At 40.4% G+C, this 24746-nt stretch overlaps 1 protein-coding gene across 3 annotated transcripts; it reads left to right on the top strand.

Moving 5' to 3' along the window:
* The first annotated feature begins 83 nt into the window (after positions 1 to 83).
* On the top strand, positions 84 to 24600 carry thoc2 (THO complex 2). Of its 3 annotated transcripts, none has more exons than XR_009675792.1 (39): positions 84 to 229; positions 2045 to 2100; positions 3099 to 3190; positions 4427 to 4478; positions 4622 to 4692; positions 5802 to 5923; positions 6038 to 6171; positions 6794 to 6954; positions 7661 to 7753; positions 8058 to 8213; positions 8368 to 8540; positions 8693 to 8888; positions 8983 to 9021; positions 9154 to 9284; positions 10382 to 10483; positions 11521 to 11605; positions 12311 to 12404; positions 12529 to 12609; positions 12739 to 12835; positions 12961 to 13078; positions 13198 to 13377; positions 13523 to 13687; positions 15165 to 15440; positions 15634 to 15775; positions 16029 to 16186; positions 16899 to 17027; positions 17130 to 17261; positions 17376 to 17560; positions 17930 to 18105; positions 18400 to 18502; positions 18640 to 19025; positions 19209 to 19267; positions 20797 to 20832; positions 22208 to 22339; positions 22517 to 22583; positions 22698 to 22843; positions 23066 to 23178; positions 23617 to 23669; positions 23758 to 24600. XR_009675792.1 is itself a non-coding variant. In XM_061055485.1 (39 exons), the coding sequence occupies exons 1-38, from the start codon at positions 165 to 167 to the stop codon at positions 23648 to 23650; spliced, it is 4695 nt and encodes a 1564-aa protein (XP_060911468.1). In that variant the 5' UTR covers positions 84 to 164; the 3' UTR covers positions 23651 to 23669; positions 23758 to 24600. The 3 variants fall into 3 exon arrangements, 2 of the variants coding, with proteins under 2 accessions (XP_060911468.1, XP_060911467.1); XM_061055485.1 differs by having other exon boundaries at positions 23066 to 23142; positions 23623 to 23669; XM_061055484.1 differs by having other exon boundaries at positions 23066 to 23154.
* The last annotated feature ends 146 nt before the right edge of the window (positions 24601 to 24746 follow it).

Raw genomic sequence — 24746 nt, 5'->3', positions numbered from 1 at the left:
GAACCCAGGTAGTAGCTCTAGCCCACATGGTACACAAAGTTCCGTTTTAACAAAGCCCTCAGAGACAGTCCCACCATGCTACAGTGAGCTAGCAGCAGCTAACCAGCACATTTGACCCTGTGTGTGCTATGATGAACTAGACATCCGGGCTGTGTGTATGGAAGATGGCGACACTTATCCTCCCTGGTGAATGGATCAAAAACTGGGAAAAATCAGGAAAACACGAATTGTGAGTTAATGTGAACTTAACAAAACGGCACAGATTAAGCTGTATATTTATAAGTCAAAAGTGACAAAAGATGCGTATCTTACACGGCTAATTAGAGGGAAGCCTTCAAAGTGTGTGTTTGCTACGGCTAACATAAGCGGCTACGTTAGCAAGCTAGAACACATTTTAAGTGGCCTGCTAACGTTAAGCTAATGAAAGAAGCAGTGTGTATAGTTCGTATTGGATTGTGAATATAGTACATTTTAATTATTTACATGGTGTTGTGAGATGAAACGTAAACGTTGCAAACTGCCCCGTGCCTGCATGCTAACGCTTCTGTTAGCTTACTCTCTCAATAGCTTCCCTCTTTAATTTGTAAACACGGTGACTCGCAAAGCTAAGCTACTTAGCATCCGTGTAGCTTTGCTCTCCCGCTGGCTCGATGTCTTACCGGGTCCTAAATGTTAGGGGAATTGATGCCAAAATATAGATAGTATGCTTACGTTACATAACAGAATGTAATGGATTAGCAGCTGGTTACTAAACACCACAAATATCGTCCTGTTAGGAGTATTATCTAATAGTAACCAGGTGGAGGGAAAAGCTTTAGTGAACCGTAACTTTAGACACGGTTTCTTTGGTGTCTGCTGCCAGTTACACGTTTAATTCATAAGAAAATAAAGTCTTTATTATTCTCAATGCACATTTATTCTGAAAAACAAAACCATATTCACAAGGACTTTGTAGTGCAGATGTATAAGAAGAGTTGCTATCATCAGGCTAGTATCTGTGAACCAGTCAACATAACGCTGTTTAACAGAGGATAACCGAATCACGATGAAAACATTGTGTGCTCTTTGCCAAGTGATGATATATACATAGGGACAATTTATTCTATTAGTTATTTACTTTTTCATCAGAGGTTAGGCAGCACTAGAAGCTGCAAATCAGAAACGTGACCTGGGACGATGTTCAGGTTTTTATCAGTCCCATGACGGAAAACGTCCCCAAGAGTTAAATATTGCTTAAATTATATATTTAAAAAAAAAAAAACACCAACTCTGCCATCATGTAAAGACAAAGAGACATCAACATTGCTTGTTGAATGTAGTGGTTGTAGGCCTTCATATGTGAGGCCTGCAGAGAGATGAATCAACTGGAAGTACTCGATTCTTACACATTCATTTTTCATATTATAAAGGATAACTCGTCTGGTACATTTAAATTGTTCAATACGTTGTTTTTCAATGGTGTTTATGGAAAAAGCCCTCCTGTGCCATAAGCTCAGTTGATGTTCACAGCTGAGATGAAGCAGTGAAGCTCAGTCAATACTAGAGCCACAAAAAGTCTTCCAGTCATAGGGTCTTATTTGAAGGCCCCATACCAGCAGCTTTGGATTTCATTGATGCCATCCTGCATAGTCGCTGTAGGCCCTACTGCTGGTGAAGTGCTGTACTTATTGGGTTGAGTAGTAAACACAGACACTCAATGGTAATATCAATCTGGTCGTATCTGACCTCAGGGCCCTGACAATCTGCTGTGAGATTTAACACTGTTGATCTGACTGAACATTACTTGTACTGTAGTTTTAGCTGTGGGTTTAGCATTGCTGGGACGAGTTTGTAGTGTTCATCCTCTATTACACTGATTCAGCAAGGTAAAGCAGTGGTAGAGGATGTCAGCTAAATTCAGTGTGTTTTTTTTTCTATGCTATATTTCAAAGGAAAACTCTGAAGTGAAATAAAACAAAGCTGTATAAAGTTGGTACAGTTAGTTTAACAGTCTGACGTGTTTCAGTTGCCTAACTGACCAGAACTTTTTTCGATTTACTTCTAGTGTACAACTCTGCAAAGAGCTCACGGAAAAAACAGATCATGGAAGTGAGGTTAGAGGTAAGTTTCAAATGACTTCAGTTCTATCGAATTCTCATCTTTTCTTCACATGTTAGTGTATTTTAGTTTTCCTGGTGTAAACACAAAAAATACATTTTATAATTAGAAATGTGGTACTTTGAATCAAATATCTATGCTTTTGCCCCTGTATAATGTCACCACTGTTGAAGAAATTACTAAGACTTGACTCCATACAATAAGACTCAGTTGACTCAGATGGCTTACGTTGATGAAAGTTTATACATCAGATGAATACTCGAGGAGACATGATTTAACATCACACTTCTGTTTTCGTGTCTTGCTCAATCACATCTGCCGAACATCTCGAAAGGCATCACATATATCCAAAAAGACATTATCATTATCAGGGTCACATTGACCCACCTAGACTAAACTGTGACGTCTATAACACTAGAGCAGACAATAAGTCTACCAAACATCCTTGCAGATATCAGGAAGAACAGTTGACACTCTCAAAGCTGTCCTTGATGTTCTAATAACAGCTGAACTTTATCAACTCTGACTGACATTAGAGAACAGTGAATAACCCCAGTGACATCTGTACATTATAATCTAAATAACTACAGAAATTCCACCACAACCACTAATAGGAATGCTAAAATGACATAAAAACAGCAACTAACCCTTTTTCTTCTCCAGCTGCTAAAGATGTTGTCATAGTGCAGATAGCCTTTATAGAATAAGAAAGCTTTTTCAAAAAGCTGTTACCTGCAGACAGCCCAGCCAAACCAGTCTGTTTACATTTGTAATTGTTGGCTGAATGTCAAGTTACTGAAATGTTAACGGGTGACTTGACATTATCTTGAAAAGGGTGAATTCTTAATTTACTTAGTGTTTTTGCAGTTTTTTATATAACTGTCTCATTTGGATACTTTTTTGTATATTGGTGGTATATGTAGTATGGCAGAGCATTTTCCTGTCAGATCTGTGAATATGTTTAAAGATGTGCTGTGTCTTGTCCGTCTGTCCATCTCCAGATATACAGGCTGCCTTATACGAGCTTTGCTGGCAGGTTGTACAAGGGAACCTGAAGTTGGATCTCGTTGCCAGCGTCCTTGGGGACATGATGGTAAAGGGGTTTTTCATCAACGTTAGAATGATTTTAAACACTGTGCGCTCTATTTTTAAAGAGACAGGCCTTTTATCCCATGATGCTGCCTTTTTTATTCAGTTGGTACTCTGTCAGCATTGAAATTTGAGAACCTTTTCTGTTTTGTTGTTGGGCAAAGAATTTCTTCCAACTGAGCAATTTTCCATTGAAAAGACATTCCTAAGATGAATACGGCAACAGTTTTAAAGACGTTATAGTGGTTACAAAGTGAAAGTTTTCACTGACCATTGAAAAACATTGATTTAAAGTCTGCCTTTACACCAAGTTTCACCAGGAAATCTGCGTCTGTCAGAAGATTATCACACATTAACAAAGAGATTTTCAAGACACATATTACATTCATAGCGGCTGAAATAATTGTAAAAGTGCAAAACGCAGAAAAATGAATTCCAGGCTAGTTGGATTAAATCTCAAGATGTTTCCATTCAAATCGACACTCATCTCAGTCAGCCGCTGACTTTTTGCTCACCTCCATAGCGTCAGGTATGAACTACATCAGCATCCAGTGTTGAGCGTTTGTAGTCTGATTTGAGCAGCCTTTTTTGTCTTCTTTTTACTTCTTCTGTGGGGAATGTTAAAAACAGTTCCCTCTCTGAACTTTCTTGTTAACACCACACAGCCCATTAAATGCCATGTTTAGGATTTTAGCGTTAAACTCAAAATGTGTTGAAATTATGTATTTGCGTGGACTAGATTTCAGCTCCCACTGCAAAACAGTTACAGAGAAATGCAACTACAGTCATCATTTATAGTCGCCCTTTCAATGCTTATATGAACAAATGATCCAAATTATGAAGCAAATCATTTGATGTTATATCCCTATTTTAGCCTCATGCAAAATGGTGGAAAAGGGGTCTTGGCGAGATGGATTTGATTTCTCTTGGTTCTACACCAAATGTTAATGTTGAAAATCTGATTAGTGTTCAGTGCGGTCATTAAAGTGGGATTGTATAATTGTGGTCTGTTCCACTTGCTGGGCTCAGTTATGGTCGTGCTCTTATTGTCAAAATACACCTTACAAATAGAGAACATTGAACAGTTCATTCATGCTGACCACTGTAAGGCACAAGAGTTAAATTACTCTTTTTTTTTTTTTTTTTTTTTAAATAAGGACACATTGGTTAAATAAAAATATTTCATCAATATATTTCCTAACTTGAACTTCGTTAACTAACCTTCTTTTTTTCATTTCAGGAACTCAGAGATGACATGCCATCAATTTTAGCAGATGTGTTCAGTATACTAGGTAAATATTGGACATTTATTTTAGAAACATCTATCTGTCTATCTGTACTGCTTTAGAGGCACTGGAACATTTTTGTATCAATGTATTAGTGGTTGATATGTTTTAACAGTCAGAATAATTGTTTACATTTATGTTTTTCACAGATTTAGAGACTGGTGCGCTGGAAGAGAAAAACAAACGTGACCATTACACACAACTAGTGGGAGCATGTTTGGTAAGAATATTTTTTTATGACCATCAGTATTGACATATTGTGGAGAGCAAATCCAGACTAAAATAAACTGTAGAGGTCGCCTGAAGAGAGAGTTTTGAGTCATCAAACTATGATTCCTTGAATGACAGTCTTCCACTTTGCTTCTATATAAACACAGTGAAATGTGAAATACTCCAAAAATGGCCGGTGTAGTTTTTTTTATTTTATCAAAATGACTGAAATATTAATGGTTTGACAACAATAAGCCCATTCAGACTGCTGTTTCAAGGCACAATGAATGGAGATTATTTTTTTAAATTGCGCCAGGTCGCCCGCATTGATGGTGGCTTCTGCACCCGCAGTAATGAAGGCAGCTTTTTATACTGGTATATTGGTCACACTGGTGCATAAGACGCAGCCAACTTTTAAGATTAAATAATTGGTATTAAAAGTGCGTAGTGCGCAGTGGTTAGTGCGCGCGACCCATGTATGGAGGCTATAGTCCTCAAAGCGTGCGGCCCAGGTTCGAATCCAGCCTCTGGCTCCTTTCCCGCATGTCATTCCCTACTCTCTCTCTCCCTGATTTTTGACTCTATCCACTGTCCTATCTCTCCATGAAAAGCACAAAAATAAATCTTATACCCCGGATTTTAAGGTAGATGTTATAACGGCTGACTTTAGTAACGGTGCTTTTTGCAGAAACGCACTCTAAAAAGGCTCTTGCTGTCTCAGAGGCCTTGTTGGAATATATAGCGAGGTCTGTATTAGATTACCTAAATTTGGGCGGCAGTAGCTCAGTCTGTAGGGACTTCGGTTGGGAACCGGAGGGTCGCCGGTTCAAGTCCCGGTGCGGACCAAATATGGAAGTTCACTTCCTGAGCACTGCCGAGGTGCCCTTGAACAAGGCACCAAAACCCCTCCTCACCATCAGCTCAGGAGCGCCCGCTGTGGGCAGCTCCGTCACTCTGACATCTCTCCATTAGTGCATGTCCATAGGATCCTGTTTGTGTATGTGTGTATATTTCAGCCTATGTGTGTGTTGCATGACTTACAGAGTCAATAAAAGTAAATCTTAATCTTAATTCATGAACTTCATCATAATATTAACCTTTTTTTCTATTTTTTCCCAGTTCTTTGTTCCAGAGGCCATCCTGAAGGAGAGGCTCGATCCAGAAACCCTTGAATCTCTTGGACTCATAAAGCAAGCCCATCAGTTTAATCAGAAGATTGTAAAAATCAAGACTAAACTATTGTAAGCTCAGCACACATTTCAGGAGAAAATGCATAAATCAAAGCTTTTCAGTGTGTTTATAACACTCTTCATAATGTGTATACAATATTTATGTAATCTTTTTTGTTCTTTCAGTTATAAACAACAGAAGTTCAACTTGCTAAGGGAGGAGAACGAGGGCTACGGCAAACTAATCACTGAGCTCGGCCAGGACCTCTCTGGCAACATCACCAGCCACGTCGTTCTGGAGAGCATAAAGTCCCTCATAGGTATAAACAAGTTTCTCTCAGGACAACAGAATTCAATCCAGGGCTTCTACCTTCTTTAGCTACAGTCTTACAAATCCTGCATCTGCTTTGCATGTTTCTTTTTCTTTTCATTTTTGAAAATTGTCCATCAGAGATCAGATTGGTCTCAGTATATTTGATACTGGTGCCAGGCTTTATTGTTTTTAATCTCTTATCTCAAATGTTGCTCAGTGTATAAGTATATTTATGACAGTGTAAACAATACAAATCCCATTAACTTTGATCCTTACAACTCCAGGTTGGGTCCCAATCATATGTTTTTCTAATCAGATGCAGGGCTGATTCTTTGCTCGGTGAACTCGGTCTGAAAAACGAATACAAAACAATCCTGGACGTTTGAACTATTCTGATATCTGTTTCCTAGTCCCAATTCCACAACACCTGACCCTTACTCAGCAACATCACATGCTCGGTCCTTTATCTTTCTATTCCACTTAAATTTATATCCTGCAATTGCCTTTTCTATTGCCTGTCGATTCCCCTGTATGCCCTTTCCCTTGTGTGTCATATACACTCGTTTACTCAATGATCTCATGGTTTCACCCGATTGACTGCTTCATCCTTTCATTTCTTCTGCCTGCAGGATGTTTTAACTTGGACCCTAACCGTGTTCTGGACATTATCTTGGAGGTGTATGAGAGCAGATCTGACCAGGATGAGTTTTTCCTGTCTCTCATCAAATCATACATGTGTGAGCCGCTTACTCTTTGCCACATCCTGGGCTTCAAGTTCAAGTTCTACCAGGTGAGAAAATCCAGGATGTGTAATGATGCCAAGATATATATAACCTGTTATTCGGGACATCTCATCTGTTTTGTCTGTTTGTATAATTGAAATGCTTTCTTGTGATTGTATAGTTTGCTGTGTTTTTAACATCATTTATCCAAAAGCCAGCCTGAACTCCAACTATAATCCGAAGATTATTACTTAAAGAGGACATATTATACTCCTTTTCCACCTTTTCAAACAGTCCCCTGTGGTCTAAATGAAACATCTGTGCTGTGCTTTGGTCAAAATATAACATGAATCAAGCACCAGAGGAGGTTTGTGACCCTGTATAAACCAGCTCTCTCTGGTGTGTGTGTCTCTTCAAATGCAATGAGCCCCCGCTGAGTTGTCCTGGTAGACAACAATCCTCTGTAGCAAGAATAAAAATTGTGGACCTGCGCAAAAGTTTTGATCTAGGCTGGGGGCGGAGTCCATGGATGGCGATATCAGGAAAGGGGAGGTTATCTTTCCCACTGTGACATTGGGATTCTGGTTGGGCAAATTTTAAACGGAGCACTTTTGTCTGTGTTGTAAGACTTATGCAGACTACAAACAAAGGACTTGATGGGTTTATTTCCGATTTTGTGGGTCTGTAGACAGTCAGGTTACCCAAAAACACTTTAAAAGTGGATTTTTCATAATATGTCACCTTGAACTGATTGATTTTGTTGTCTTTCTTCAGGAGCCAAGCGAGGAAACTCCCAAGTCACTTTACCACATCGCTGCTGCTCTGCTTCACCATAACCTGATAGAGCTGGAAGATCTCTACGTACATGTAAGCATGCAAACAGTTCTAGTCCACCAACTTCTCACATGATTTAAAATAAATCTTAATTAAATCAACATATCCATCTGAATTTGGGAATATACATATTTTTTGAGAGCCGAAGCTAGAAGCTGTAACCTCGTGATGTTTTCAGGGAGGTTTTAAGTGACAAAATGTATTCATGAACTAATATTATACACTATTTCATCATCTTCAAAGTGTAGTATTATTTCACCAACATCACATGTTAAGCCGCTGACATCATTAGTCCAAAGACTTAAACATTCCCTTTTTGTTACCTTTGTCATTCCAGCTCATGCCACTAGATGCCGCCATCATAGAGGAACACAAACGAGATATCTCCGATGCCAAGCAGATTGCCCGCAAACTGGTCATGGTTGTGTTGCCTTCGGAGAAAAATGAGGACAAAGACAAGGAGAAGGAAAAAGAGGAGGAAAAGAATGAAAAGGTATCAAAGTTCCATTCCTGGTGGTTGTAGAGAGCCAGAGGAGTGAGAGATGTTGCATTGTACTACTGCTTAAACCACCATTGAGTTTAACTGAACTTTTGTTTGTTTAATAATAGCACAGACACTCAGTTTTTACTCTTCTCCGTTCCCACAGGCTCCTGATAACCAGAAGCTCGGTCTGTTGGAGGCGCTGCTTAGAATCGGAGACTGGCACCACGCCCAGAGTATTATGGACCAGATGCCTTCCTTCTATGCAGCTTCTCACAAGGCCATCGCGCTGGCTCTCTGCCAGCTCGTGCACCTGACTGTTGAGCCTCTTTACAGAAGGTACTGATTTTTCCAAAATTGTTTTACTTGCTGCTTACTACATGTGGTTGGACCCATATAGGCTTTATCTCTGCTCAATGCCAAATTGTCATGCATACAAGTTGATTCAAAGAAGAGAAATGCACCATTACATGCTGGTCTGTTCCTCACAGAGCGGGCCTCCCAAAAGGGGCACGTGGATGTGTGCTGCAGCCACTGAGGAGCAAGCGGGCCCCTCGGCCTGCTGAGACCTTTGAGGACCTTCGCAGGGACACTTTCAGCATGCTCGGCTACCTGGGCCCTCACCTCTCTCACGACCCCATCCTCTTTGCCAAGATTGTGCGTCTTGGGAAGGGCTTCATGAAAGAGGTACTAAACTTTCAAACCATTCAATCACTACCTCACTATCTGCTTTACAGTCTACACCTTCATATTACTCATGCTGTTATCTTTTTCTTCTCAGAACCAAAGTGATGGCAGAGCTGACTACAAAGACAAAATGGTTGGTGTAAAATCAATCAATCAATTTTTATTTATATAGCGTCAAAGAGTGAAACCACTATTTTGTTTATTCATCTTTGTAGTACAAGTTACTTTGAGGAGCTGATCTATTTTGGTTGTATGTTTGTTGTAGGACACACTGTTGAGTTGTTTCCTGAGCATTGCAGACCAGGTGCTACTCCCTGCTATCTCTCTGATGGAGTGTAATGCTTGCATGTCTGAGGAGCTGTGGGGTCTCTTTAAACTCTTTCCCTACCATCACAGGTAAAGAACACACACACACACACTCTCATGACTCTGTTTAATTGAGTTGTTGGATAGTAAAGCCTCAGGCAGTGCTCCAGGATGGTGTTTAGCTAGCTAGGAAAGAATAGTAGACACGCAAGCAAAGACGCTGTCCATCAAACCAGGCTTGATGTTTTTTTCCCTGTTATTTGGCACAGCATCTTTTCTGCTCCACAGTTATTTTTAGACTTCAGTTTTAGTTCGAATATTTTTGCCACAATGCTGATGAGCACTGACAGGCCGCACCCCTAAAGGTTTTGTTTTTCTTTACTCGTCTGTGTCAGTTTGTCACAGCTAATAATGCAGCTTATTAAGTGACGGAACATAGCAGCACTTTGTCTAATATTTCACCGTCTTGTTAATCAAACTGTGTCATCACTATGAAAGGAAGGATTTTATTCATCTACAAATAGACAAGTAGTGTAGTTAATTAACCCTCTGCTGTGTCGGTGTATTGAGCATCTGGTGGCTGTTTGTGCTGAATTTTAAGAGCATTTCGCTGCGTTGCTCTATGACCCACGGCAAATTACTGATCTGATTGTCAAGGCTCAGTGAAGCTAGGATGATCCACTCGATTTACACACTTTTTTTGTAACATTTGTTGAAATTTTCTTTACATCCGGACAGCAATCAATTAATCAAAATGCTCTGACAAAATAAAGGAAGGCAAAAAGCTGTGCCTGTGATAAGCTGGTTATAATTCCTTCCTGTCTCGTTCATCAGAAAGTAACTATTTTATTATTTAAGGATTGTTTTGAAGCCAGTATGTTTGGTCCGTATAACTTTTTCTGTGTCATTAAACATCTGGGCAACTGCATTTTATACTTTTTTTCTCTAACACAACTTAAACTCATCACATGACGAGAAGCTGTTCCAGTTCACTTACAGAACAAACGTCTCTAGGGTAGCTACAGCACATTGCATACTCATGCTATAGACACTACCTCTGACTATCTGTGTAACAATTGAGGAACAATATTTCATATTAACCACAGATTCGATTTTTTAACCGGTCTGTCAATGTTTCTGAGTGCTGTTAAGCTTCAACTGTGCTTCCTGTGTCTCTGCTCCCTCAGGTATCGGTTATATGGACAGTGGAAGAATGAGACATACTCCAGCCATCCACTGTTGGTTAAAGTCAAAGCTCAAACAGTGGAACGGGCCAAATACATTATGAAGTAAGTCACCTTGCAGAAGCTCGTTATGTACCATTCCTGTGCAGTCTTCTGTTTTGTACCTTTTTGTTTGCCTGTTTCTGTCCGTTCAATCCAAACAGCAGATCAGTTAGTGTGTCCTTGTAGGCTGTGTGCTTCCCGTTGTGCATGTTGAATTGTTAAGCCATTATTTTAACCCTCCCAATACAGTCCTCCTCTGTTCTGTAGAGCTTTGATTTACTTGGAAAAGATTAAGTTAAAGAATGGGGAGCCCTTCACATTCATTCAAGCCAAGTCTCTGCAGTTTGACCGTTTTATACTTTTTATTTCTCCAATCTCTAAATGTCTTTCAGTCCTTTGTTTTGTTCTTACCCTAAGTTATCCCAGTATCACACATAACCTTATCAAGTCATTTCAGAGGGTGGAGCGCTTCAGATGCTGACACTATTTTGGCATTAATCCAGTTTTGACTCCCTTTTCCCCCCTTTTCCTCTACCTTCACAGGAGCACTGAGTTTGTTTGTTTGCTAGTTGATCCTTTTTACATCAACTTTCAGAAACAAATCTCATCTCAAATGTCTGTTCAGCTGTTAATATCTCTTCATTACATATTTTATATTAATAAAAAAGACAAACTGATTACTTCTGTTCTGACCGTAACGTTTATGTACATGAAGTTTCAAATCTTAGAACTCAAACATATAAAACCTCACTCAGTAGGATGGACTAGATGTGATAGTTTAAACATGCAGCAGTGTGTTCATGTTGTGTTTTCACCAGCGCTCTGAAGCTAAGCTGTATTCAAATGACAGTTTAACACTCACAGCATGAGAATTTAAAACAGTTCTGTGTTTTGTGCTGGTCAAGTAATTATTCTGACACTGCTCTGCTGTTGAAGGAAATCAATGACATTACTTGTATCCTAAGCTGACAACCAAGAAATAATTTTTGCAGTCGCTGTGAAGCTTACAGAAGTGACAGTCGCGGCTTACAGCTCTCTTGTCATCGCCTTGTCTTTTTTAATCGGCTCTTTCTTGTCCTGTGCTTTTTCTCCATCTCCAGGCGGTTGACCAAAGAGAATGTGAAACAATCTGGAAGGCAGATTGGCAAACTGAGCCACAGCAATCCCACCATCCTGTTTGATTATGTAAGTGATTTTATTTGACTCCAGTCTCATATTGGATGAAGTCAAAAGCATTTGACATTCTCCGATAGAATATCTTAACTAAAGGCTGTAGCAGCTAAGTCACTCTTAAAGCACGCCCCTGCAGTCGTGTCAATTTACAGCACTCCCTACATATGTGATGGATTTATCAATCAAAGTAAATGACTAAACAAAATCAATTGGTACACTTTGACTCAGAGGAAGCTTTATTGGTCAAGTGTGTTTACACAGAAAAGGATTTTGACTCCAGTTTACAAGGCCCTCTGTGTACACAAATACACATTAAAGAAGTGCAAAAAGTTAATGCTTGATCCTTACACACCTCTTCACTTTACCATTACTTCTTGAATACTTTTTTTTGTTGACTAACGTTTTTGCAAATCTGTTCCACTTAATCAGAAGTTTCTGATCTATGTTTATTGAAGTGTGCATGCATCTACAGTACAACAATCTAGACCTGCTCTTTTTGTGAAGTGTCTTGGGATTTATTGATATTTCACAAGAATGACTTTAGCACTTTAGTTTAGCCTCTTAATGGTTATAAATGTGCAGTTAGGTTTAGTGCATAGCTTTTCTACAATGTTACAATTCACTTAGCAGACGCTTTTATCCAAAGCGACGTACATCAGAGAGTAAGTACAACACTTTTTTTCTATTTGTTTCATTCCCTTCGCTTCCCTTTTTCAGATGCTGTCTCAGATCCAGTGGTACGACAACCTCATCGTTCCCGTGGTGGATTCTTTAAAATACCTCACATCCCTCAACTATGATGTCCTGGCCTGTATCCTGCAATGTTTGGCGTTAATTCAGCTTACAATAGACGTGTGTGCATATGTTGTCAGAGGAAGTAAGGTGTAAGTGCAAAGAGGTTTTTCTTCTGTCATTTCACTTAACTATGTCTTCAGATTGCATCATTGAGGCTCTGGCCAACCCTGAGAAGGAGAAGATGAAGCATGACGACACCACCATCTCCTCGTGGCTTCAGAGTATGTCACACCAAAGTTTAACTGGCTGGTTACCGGCCTGTCACATCTTTCATTTGCATGCAAAAGCAGACAAACTGTTTGATGTTTTATTGAGTATCTGACATACACCTGTTCCTCTGCTCCATGAAGGTCTGGCAAGTCTGTGTGGAGCCGTGTTCAGAAAATACCCGATCGAGCTGGCTGGCCTTCTTCAGTATGTCACCAATCAGCTGAAGGCAGGGAAGAGGTAAGTTGATGCAAGAGCACAGGTTGTTTTTTTTTCCTGCCACATGAATGACCTTTTCTGCTCGTCATGCTTCTTTGATGTGTCAGGAAGGTGCTCTGCTTTATAAGTTCCTTCTCTTCCTGCAGTTTTGACCTTTTGATAATGAAAGAGGTGGTGCAGAAAATGGCCGGCATTGAGATCACTGATGAGATGACCTCCGAGCAGTTAGAGGCCATGACTGGAGGGGAGCAACTCAAAGCCGAGGTATGTAGACTAATTTTCGGCTTTCACTCCCTAACAAAGACTTTTGATCAAGATCTACCTGAACCAGTGTTGCGCCTGAGTTCAGGTCATTTTCATTATGGGTGTGCTTCTTTCAACAGGGTGGCTACTTTGGCCAAATCAGGAACACTAAGAAGTCTTCACAGCGTCTGAAGGATGCCCTGCTGGACCATGAACTGGCCCTGCCTTTGTGTTTACTCATGGCCCAGCAACGAAATGGTGTCGTTTTCTTAGAAGGTGGAGAGAAACACCTCAAACTTGTGGGCCACCTCTATGATCAGGTATATAGTAAAAGTTTATCAATCTTACTTATGTAAGATGTTAACATTTGGATGACCATGGATTAGCAGGTGAATTCTTCAGAGCTCCTAACAAGATCATGTTTTACATATTATTTACTGTGTGTTATTGTATTGAATCCTGCAGTGTCATGACACTTTGGTGCAGTTTGGGGGCTTTTTGGCCTCCAACTTGAGCACAGAGGACTACATCAAGCGGGTTCCCTCCATTGACATCCTTTGTAACCAGTTCCACACTCCACATGACGCTGCCTTCTTCCTATCTCGGCCGATGTATGCACACCAGATTTTGGTGAGTGGAATACTTTCTCAAACTATTAGTGTGTGTCATGTCACATCTCTGTTCTTTACAGAGATGAAGCTTGTATTTCTACCAATCCCATATGTTCTAGGGATGGGTCTTTAAGCACCTGAAGCGCTATGTATTATGCCAAAAAGTTTGCTTGCTAGCAGAAAAGTAAAGGGGCTGTGAATTTCTTCATTATAGCATACATTTACCCCAATGCTGGCCATGCTGACCAGCATCTCCTGTGGCTTATATACTTAGTACTGACAGCAAGTACCTCATACAACCCCACTTCAAAAATGCCAAAACTACCGTATCTCTTTAAGTCAAGTAGTTGGTTTCTTATGTTAAAGGTACCATAACTGTGATGGTAAATCTGTTAGCCCACTAAAGGCATTTTCTGTTATGTGTTAGCATCAAGCTAACCAACTTGTTACATCCCGGTCCATCTGTAAGAACCCCCCCGCCCCCATTCAGATTTTTATCAAAACTATTGCTAGTTACCGTAAAATCCGTCTCATAGAGAGAACAAAAAACTTTAAACTGTTTTCCTGCGTGATGATTTATATTGTGTTCAGCGATGTCTACAACGTGCAGTTTCTGTGCAGCTGTGTTGCTCGTTTAGTTCCGTTTGTTTTCACTTTTGGGAGTTTGCGCTCCTACTAGCTACAGTACGGTAGTTGAGCTCTTAGCCTGCAGTGAAAGTTGTGAGGCACAGACTCCTAGCTTGCGAGTCGCGCTGCCCGACTCCGCTGGTCACTCTTTAACTTTAATATAAGACTTCTTTCAATCTTCTTTCACTCCACAATGTTTATGTAGGGGAAATGTCCCACTGTTTCTGTAAATGCATGATTATGACCTCGTGAGGGAGAATTGATGTGGAAAAAGTGGCGCAGCCAGCCTGGTCTGTGTCGCCGTCTTTCCCAGCACAGCGTGCACTCAGCTTTCAATACACGGGGGATGGGTTTTTAATCACGTCAGGTTGCAGTTAGTGGCAGCTGCCCCGCTGTAATCATGGCACATGTTTCAGTATTTTATACTGGTATATTGGTTGCACTGGTGTATAAGACGCAGCCATCTTTTAAGACGAAAAAAAAAGGGTATTAAAAGTGCGTCTTAAACACCGGATTTTACGGTACTTTCAAATTTTATTATCAATGAAATGCCTGTCCCTAACTTGTTCACACTATTCTACCTTTAATGTCCTTCTCCTCATTTATATTTGATCGTATGTTGGATGAATAGCCTCAACTTTGGGCTAATAGAAGTATGAAAATGTGTTAATGGTGACTCTATTCCCAGTATTCTGAAAGAAGTGGGCAGATAATAAATATGATAGAGCTTATCTAGTTTTGATCAACTCCTATGAATGAATCCCCAACAAACTGTTTGAACTCAACACAAATAACTGTTCTCTGGAAGGGAGTTACATTTTTTTGATTAAGATGAAATTAAACCTCACTTTGTTTCTTCTACTGTGCAGTCGAAGTATGATGAACTGAAGAAAGCAGAAAAGGGCAACAGGCAGCAGCAGAAGGTGCACAAGTATGTTGCAGCGTGCGAACAGGTGATGACCCCGGTCCATGAGGCGGTGGTGTCCCTACATCCAGCCAGAGTGTGGGACGACCTCCGACCTCAGTTCTACGCCACGTTCTGGTCCCTCACGATGTACGACCTGGCCGTTCCAAATGCTGCGTACGATCGTGAGGTCAACAAGCTCAAGGTTCAGATCAAGGCCATCGAGGAGAACCCAGAGATAGTGAGTAGTTGAACAAGGCTTGTTCATTAGCATACCCTTAAACACCACTAGTGCCCAGTTTGACTTTGAGAAAAGTTATGTTGTGTGAGTGACAATATGTTGTTCAATACAAAAGAAGTAAATAAACATCTGTGCCAAAGCTGTCATCGTGTATTTATGGTGAGAATATGTTTATCGTTCCCTTTCAATGTAGCCCATGAATAAGAAAAAGAAGGAGAAGGAACGCTGCACTGCCCTGCAGGAGAAACTGCAGGAGGAGGAGAAGAAGCAAGCGGAGCACGTTCAACGGGTTCTACACCGCCTCAAGCTAGAGAAAGACAACTGGTTGTTGGCCAGTAAGTGTTCCCATGTTTACACAAGTGCTTTGATTCTGAATGTGTACTCTGACTTCACTTGTCTTCTGATCAGTTCAGGATTGTCTAGAACACAGTTGTTGTTATACAAAGTCTTGTATTTCACAAGCATAAAGCAATGATCTCTTTCAACCTGATTTAACTCAAGATATCTGTAAATGTAATGGAGGAGAGAAAAAAACAGTATTTCATGTGTCATTGTCACTAACTAACACATTTAAATTCTCACCGACAGAATCCACAAAGAACGAGACGATAACAAAGTTCCTGCAGCTCTGTCTGTTCCCTCGCTGCATCTTCTCCTCCATCGACGCTGTGTACTGTGCCCGCTTTGTTGAGCTAGTCCACCAGCAGAAGACACCCAACTTCTGCACCCTCCTGTGCTACGACAGGGTGAGACACTCGAAACATCTATACTTTTATTCTTCAGATCAGGGATGGGCAACTTTGGTCACAGCAAGGGCCACATTCATTTAATTCTCACTGCCAGAGGGCCAAATTGTAAGATACAAAAACAATTACAGTCGATTATGTCTCAAATTTAACTCAACATATACCAGTGATCAAATATTATTATGGACATATTTCTGGTTTTCATGATTTCATGGCAGATGTTTTCATGTTTTCTTCATGTTTCCAATTAATTGATATGTAAAAAGTGACCAAGTTGTCCACCCCTGCTTCAGATGATTGAGTGTTCAATTTAGTGTAACTACATCTTTACTGTACAGCCAAAAATAACTTTTGAGAAAGGGAGGACACATTATTCACGTGATGAATGAAGAAGATAATGAGGGCTCTTAATTTTGCAAAGTCAGCGAAACAGAATTTGTTGAAATATTTATATTTATATATAGAATTCATTAAAATAACACAAACGGATAAATTAAAGTGTCAAACATCCATTTAGCAGTTCAAGGAGCAGAGGTGCACCATCAGATGTAAACCTTACAGGACTGTTTCATTGTAAATGGAATGAGAGCATTAAAAGTAAAAACTAGTCAGACAGGGTGAAGTTAATGAAGAGTTGTTGCTTCCTCCAAATGCACAGATTTTAGATTTTCTCGTTTTTTAATTTAACCCCTTACATTGTGTCACATTGCAGGTGTTCTCTGCCATCATTTACACGGTGGCCAGCTGTACGGAGAACGAGTCTCACCGCTATGGACGCTTCCTCTGCTGCATGCTGGAGACGGTGACTCGATGGCACAGCGACCGAGCCACCTATGAGAAGGTGTCCTGTCTTACCCTTTGTTTCATGCCTGTCATTGGGACAGTTCTATAATATATTATGACAAAAGTACAACAATAATTTCTCCTTTTTGTGTGGTAACAGGAGTGCGTTAATTACCCTGGCTTCCTGACCATCTTCAGAGCCACCGGCTTTGATGGAGGGAACAAAGCAGATCAGCTTGATTATGAGAACTTCAGGCATGTCGTGCACAAGTGGCACTACATGCTGACAAAAGTGAGCAGCTCTTCATAATTATTTTTACTCTTGAAACGTCTGTCTCAATAATCAGCGCTCTGTAGAAGATGATCATTTATCTCTTATAACGCACTCTGTCCCTGCTCCATCCAGGCTTCAGTTCACTGCCTGGAGACGGGAGATTACACCCACATCCGCAATATTCTCATCGTGCTCACAAAGATCCTGCCCTGCTACCCCAAGGTCCTGAACCTAGGCCAAGCCCTGGAGTGTCGAGTCCACAAGATCTGCCTCGAGGAGAAGGACAAGAGGCCCGACCTCTATGCCTTAGCAATGGGGTAACACAGCATTGTGTGCTGTTCAGCTCCATGTGGAGCACACATTCACTCTATTGTCTGGAGTCTGGGGAGGATTAGGTCCTGAAAGAGGAGTAGTCAATCAGTCCATTTTTGCCAAATTCCACTAGATAGCACACAACTTACGATACATTACTTTAAGTGGATACCTGTTTGTACTTATGTGTCCATGCTGTTTATTTGGCTTAGTAAATTTGGGTTGTAGCTGTAGGTCAATGCTGATTTAAGATTAGTTATGAGTTTTCCTGTCCGTCTAAAAGTTGTATGATACCCAGGAGTTTGACTTAATCTTTGTGTGTTTGATTCGAGGTTTTGTCTGTGCTGTGCAAAAACCATTTATGCATCTTGCAGTTATTCGGGTCGATTGAAAAGCCAGAAGGTGCACATGGTCCCTGAGAACGAGTTTCACCACAAGGAGCAGCCAGCGCGCAGTGCCACCCCTGCCAGCCAACAGAACGGTCCAAGCAGCACTGGAAAGCCGGCCAGCACCTCGAGCAAGACAGAGGAGGGGACGCCAGAGGACGGAGGTGAGTGATGAGAAACTCAGGGAGGCTGAACCTCATACATTATACACATTGTAGAGATTGAACTTCTTCAACTGCACAATTGCAGACTTGGTAGGTTTTTTTTTTTTTTTTTAATTACATCTATTATATTAAGAATTCAAATGTAAAACTTCTTTGTTTTTATAAAACTATCAAAAGCATTTGGATGCCTTTCTTTGGCTGCACTATTATTTTTCCCATGAAAGCATTTGGCTTAAGATAGTTGGGGGGTTATTGGTTCATTGCTCAAACTGTTCTTGTTTTGTTTTAATGCAGATCGGAGCAAGGATAAATCTCAGGGGACTACAAAGCCAGTGAACAAAACCAACAGTGCAGCGGCCAAAGTGACCACCAGCAATGGGAACGGTGCTCTCAACAGGTAGGCATCTTGAGAACTGATCTCTCAAATTAGCTTAACAGCCTCAAAATGTACAATGGCATCATGTCCAAAAACACAAGTATTGTATTGTTCAGTATTTTCAGTATTCTCACATGAAAAATGTTTCCCCTTTTCAGCACCAAAGCCGTGAAAGACCGGGACGACAAAGAGAAGAGCGGGAAGGACAAGAAAGAGAAAAAGGAAAAGACACCAGGCAGCACTCCTGAGACAAAGGCGGAGAACCGGCGGGAAAAGCAGAGAGACGAAAGAGCGGGGAAGGAGGAGCGGGCGGCACGTGAGGGTAAGGAGAAGACCCCCAAGGCAGACAGGGAGAAAGTGAAAGCTGAGGAGAAGAGCAGCAAAGACGAGAAGGCCAAAGCCGGCAACGGGGAGCCAGTGGAGCCGTCCAGGGAGCGCGACGCCATCAAGGAGTCCAAGAGCAAGGAGAAAGGAGACCGGAGTGCTGCGGCTGGGTCCCTCAAGTCACCAGTTCCCAGATCAGAGTCAGCCGAATCCGAGAGGGGTAAGGAGCCTATCTGCATGTCTTTGATACTGCTCTATTTACCCACATATACGTACACTATCTATATATAGATATCTTTCTTATTCCAACTTTTAATTTAAAGCATCAGATCAAATAACAAAAAAATGTTAATCAGAAGTTTAATTTATTTAAAACCTGTTTTTCACTCTTTTCTTTGTCCAGATCACAAAAGACGAAAGCTCGACAGCCACTCTTCTCCTTCCCACTCGTCGTCTGTTAAGGTTAGTATGGCTTGAGGAAGGCTGTGACCGTTTCTTCTCTGTCTGCCGGAGAGTTCCCCTGCCGTTGCACATTCCAGCAGCCCCGAAGATCATCAAGGAGAGTTGTCGTACACACAGGCATCTGGAAATCCCAACCAAATCCATGGGAGTTGGAAAGCATTCCATGGACTTGAGCATGATATTTTGCAGAATTGGGTGAAAAACCCCCTCAAGGACTTAGCCAAGAGAATATTGTGTATATTGAGTATTTTCATATTGAAATATTTATCTATTTTCATATTAATGAAAGCAGTCAGTGTGCCTTCGGAAGAAAGATTTTTTTTTTTAAGCAATTCTATATTCCTTGTGGATTTTTTGCTTTTTAAGAATAATATCCGCCTGAAGTTTAATGGCTTGCCAAATCAAGAGTTTCACGTTTTCATTGCAAAGATTTTTTTGTTACGTCGAGAGCAGCCTTTTACTACTCGCAGTGATGCCCAAGATGATTTTTTCCTCGTTTTTTGCAAGCCGAGAAGATTCCCTGGTTAAAGTGATGTAAAGTATTTTTTTTACTTTGCCCTCAACGATCCTGGATCCAGCACAGAGTCGAATGGTGTCGAGCAAACCACTCTGCTACAGGAAACCCTCGCCGCTGGGGCCCATCGTCCCTTCTATCTCCATTTGTTAAAACGGCCCGCATGCAGCCATCACGTCACATGATGTTTGTCCAGTCTGGCCGCTGAGGCGCTACGACCCCCAACACCTACCAGCCATCAGCATCGACAGTCGCACTACCTCCTGGCAAGCACTCAATTGGGAACCTGAGCCACCAGCAGCTGAGATCAACGGAGAAAATATATGTCGCCATTTTGAATCAGCCAAAAAAGCAGAGGGAATAAAGCCTGCTCCTACAAAGAGAGAGAGGGAGGGAAAGAGTGGGCGAAGCCTGAATCGTCTGGAGCGTTGCCTAAACCACTGGAAGCTTGTGATAGGTCTTTATTTTACCTTCCACCAGAGAAATAGGCTCCCTGTGTCTTATCCATTCCTGAACTGTAAGTGACAGCCACAGTTATTAATGTAGGGATGCAGTCAAGCACATAAGTGATTTGTCTTACACACACAGGCACACACACACACACACACACACACACACACACAACCACACAACCACACAGTATTTATAAGCAATTGCACTTTAGATGTATCTGATACCAGCTGCACTGTAGGACTTTTATATTATCTTGCCTGCACTTTCAGACATGTCTGTAGTGTTCTGACTTAGAAGTTATTTCTTAGATATGCTCAGGGTTTTTCTATTCAAAGTACTGACATTCCAGATTTTGAGCTTATGAAATCTCCTCATGTAATAACCTTGTCAAAGCCTTAGTCCTTGAAGGTCAGAGGTCAAGGGAGACGTATGCTGTTGGTCCGGCAAGCCCCGACCCCCCCACACCCCTCCCCTACTTCAAACTCTCTACTGCTGTCTGACAACCTCCTCCAAACCCCCCACCCCCTCCCAGCTCATCTGTCATCTCCATTCATCCCCACAGGACAATAACAACGAACCCAAGGATTCCACATCCAAGGTTTGAACTTCCTCCTCTACTTCCTCCTTAAGTCACACTTTAATCTTTGTTTGCCAAACATGTGCTGCTGCTCACAGGAAACATTGAATTCTACATGTCTGATTTTCTCGATCCATAGTTTGTGTTTACTCAGTTTGTAAACTTCATAATAGTCATGGATTGATGTATGTGTCACCATTACCTAAGTTGTTGGTTTTTCTTCAAACTGCACTTGTAAAAACCTTCTGGGCATGTTGAGGCAGTGAAAAGATCTCAAAACACTTAGTCTGATCTGACATTATTACATTTATAAAAACTTCCACAAACTGCTCGTTTACACATTCAGCTGACATGATGTGACGTTCACATTATTTTCTTTCTGCCCTCTCAAATAGCACAAGTCCAATATTCAGTTTCTCCATGTTGTCTTTAGAATATGATAAATGTGTAGTCTGCTGAGAGAGAAATGCACAATTTTCACCAGCTAGTCTCGACTGTCAGACAGATCAACAGCTGCTTCTGCAGAGGGAAACTAACTTATGAGAAAGACAACAAAAAACCATGAGAAGAGGCTGAAAGACTTTGTAGAACGCAGTCTGCTGATCATCTCAGTGGGTTCACCGCTTCAAGCAGCCCCTGTAGCATTACACAGCAGTGTGATATTTAACAGACAGTATGTTGTTGTTTGATGTAAGGCTCATTTTGTGGGAGTAGATTAGATGCAATTCCCAGATAATGAACAGTAATGCCTGTTCAGGATTGTATTTGCTCAAACAGTTGTCATTGTTTTTAAAGCATTTGTTTAAATCTTATCAATGATTAGATTTGAGACTAATCTGTCTGAGTCATGTTTGTCTGAAAGAACGAGAACAGAATAGCTCATTTATATTTCCCCTTAAAGTAGTTTTCAGGTTCACATTTGTTATTGTTTAATTATAAAGATTTAAATGTATATTTTGAATTATTAACTATTATCACTATTGGTCACTGTTAACTGAGAATTTCACCCTTTCTTTATTTTGGCCAGTTCAGACAAAAGATTTGCGACGACACAAAATAATTAAAAATCGTTGGTAAAATTAAAAGCTGTGTGAAGTGGCCCAAAAGAGTCCCTCACAAGGGTTGTTAATGAAGTTAGCTTTAATGGCCCCTTTAGGTGTTTCTATATCTTTGTCATTTAATCAGTACAATAAAGCTCATTTAACAAGTCAGAACCATCTTCAAACATATCATGTTTCAGACTGGTAAGACAAAGTTTCAACTAAACTGGTCTTAAGTTTAAATAATAGTGTGACAAAGAATAACTCCATTCCTTGAGTGTAAATAGAAGTCTATAAATGCTCTCCGACATCATATAACAGGTTTCTGTCTTGTTCGTATTCAATCGTTTTCACAGCACCACCCCAACTACAATTCAGTAGCCCGGTCCAAGAGCAGAGAGAGGGAGCAGGAGAAGAAAGAGTCAGACAACACACAAGGCCGATCCAAAGAGAAGAAAGAAGAGAAGGATCGAAAAGAAAGGAAACGAGTCAGTACAAAAACAAGAACCACGTTGTTCTCTGGAAAGGCTTTTTAGAACCACTATAGATATTTTCTCCAGTTAAGAGTTATATGTTGTTTAATAGACGGAAAATACAACATCTATAATCTGATCTTTTTTGTTACTTATACTAACCTGCTGTGTGTTCTGTTGTTTCTCTGTTAGGACCACGCTGTCAATGATCGTGAGGCGAGCCAAGAAACCAAACGTAAAAAGGACGAGAACGGAACCAGTAAGTTTTGTCATCAACCACTCTGATGTGATCATTCCACCATATAAGTACAATGTAACAATGCAACCCACAAAAAAAACATGATTGTAAAATCCAAACTGCATCTCTTTCTAGATTCCTCCAAAAACAGCAAGAGCACGAGTCCCACCTGTGACTCCCCGCTTTCAGCTGACAAAGAGAAGAGCAAAAGATCCAAATCTTCGAGTAAAGAGAAGGCAGATTCTGTGAAACCTGAGCGGACGTCCTCTGGAGGGAAAAAGGTCGACTCATCTCATTAACCTTTACCAGCGTTAACATGTCTCATGTTTTTACAGTTGTACATCCTGGAACCTGTAGTCTTTAGCTTTATTTATCACAGGCTGACATTTCTTAAGTTTTAATTTAAGATGAGGATGTACATTAACTGTAAACATGTGTATATCTGTATTTGTGTTTCTATTGATCCGTGTCATCTCATACTTCTTTGTGTTGTTGTTCTGCAGGAGTCTCGACATGACAAAGAGAAATCTGAGAAGAAAGAGAAAAGGGACAGCAGCGGTGGAAAGGAAGAGAAAAAGCAATATCCTACAAAGTGATGCCTTGATCTTATCTCTGGGTAGTTCAAATATTTAGATAGTTAAAGATGTGTATAGTCTTTAAAAAAAAAAAGTAACATCATGTCAGATCAGTTGGGTTTGTTTTTAAAGGCTAATTCGGCTTCTTTTGTAAGCTAAATATTTGCACAGTTCATTAGTGTTTCCTTCATGAGACCATGACCTCCCATTGTGTTTCAATGAACATATTAGTGCTCAGAATTACAGCAGTTTTCAGAAAGCATTGAGAAGCAAGACTACAGGGCTTGCTTGTAAGATAATTAAAAATATGAGCATTTAACTGCTAGCTAATAATTGCCGGTTTCCACTCTGTGCTGAGCTTTACTCATCATATGTTAGACATCGTCCCACATTCTGATTTTGACATTGAGAAATATATGTTATGAAAATCAACTATTTACTTTCTCATTCTTTTATCAATTTGTCATTTTGCTTAACAGTGATACTCATAAATCTTCTGACAAGCACAGATAATGTGCACTGCTCAGTGAAGGTAAGACATGTTCAGCTTTCTTATCAACAGCTTTCAATGCGTCCTCTCTGTGGTCAGTGTCTCACATGTTTTCTCTGCTCCTCTGCAGAACTGGAGAAGCTGTGTTTTTATCTGCGGGACACCTGCAGCTCCACCTGCACTCTGTTCTCTCTCATTTTGCCTGTGTTGTTTTGCTGTAAAGTCCCCTCCCAAATGTTGTTAGCTGTAGTTATCTGAACGTACAGATTCACCTCATTATTTTTTCCATTTCAGTATACAGCAAACCAATGGAAACCAGTTTGTTTTTTGTTTCTCTTTTATTATCCAATACAGGCACAATGTGCTGCTATGATCACATGGTTACTATTGTTCTGAGTAGAGAAGTGGTTACTGTATGAAATTATCTCTTGGTGACAGCCGGTCATCCATCCAATAATCTCATGCTTGAAAAATTTGTATTTTTGTATGTTGTCAGGCTTTTTGCTCGTTTAATTGGATTTAACACACTTTCCATATTCACTTACCTTCTATCCTTTTTGAGATATTTAGATACTTTTATTTATTTATCTCCACCTTTTAATCCCCGTTAGGCAGTAGGCGTGAGTGACAAAACTGAAACAAAGGACCAGTTTGTATATTGTGTACAATAATAAAGAGAGTAACATGAAATTCACATCATGTTATTTCTTCTTTTTTTTTTTTTCAATGTCCCTTTGTGATTTTGTGTTAATCAGGTTTTTACATAATTTATAAAAATGCCAGTTCGACCTTGACTCAAATGTTGAATTGTAATGAAGTCAGACAAAAAAAAAATCTGAATCTCTGTACTCCAAATCCATCTGTTTAGAAATGATTTTTGGAGATTTTATCTGCTGTACTCAATGAGTGTAAGCTTTTTAAAGAAACAAAACAAAAACCAATAAATAATAGTTTTCCTAGTGTGTCACTTTGATCTTGTCTCCTACCTTTCTTTATTCTCCTCTAATGGAAAGAAGTGTCAGTTAGCGACTACACAGGGAACACATTGATGTGATTTTATAGGAAAAAAATTGGGGGAAGTTAAATAACGAAATAAACTCCTTTGAAGGCAGATAACTA

This window comes from Labrus mixtus, chromosome 14 (assembly GCF_963584025.1).
Source record: "Labrus mixtus chromosome 14, fLabMix1.1, whole genome shotgun sequence".
Lineage (NCBI taxonomy): Eukaryota > Metazoa > Chordata > Actinopteri > Labriformes > Labridae > Labrus > Labrus mixtus.
The sequence above is the reverse complement of the archived record's forward strand: the minus strand, read 5'-3'. Positions and strand labels throughout refer to the sequence as shown.

Bases quoted from the DNA above. Each gene is read 5' to 3' on its own strand.
- thoc2 (XM_061055484.1), top strand. From the start codon at position 165: ATGGCGACACTTATCCTCCCTGGTGAATGGATCAAAAACTGGGAAAAA. The intron at 8,889-8,982 runs GTACTAAACTTT...TTTTCTTCTCAG, and splicing joins GGAAGGGCTTCATGAAAGAG to AACCAAAGTGATGGCAGAGC. The intron at 23,155-23,616 runs GTGATGCCTTGA...TTTGCTTAACAG, and splicing joins AAAAAGCAATATCCTACAAA to TGATACTCATAAATCTTCTG.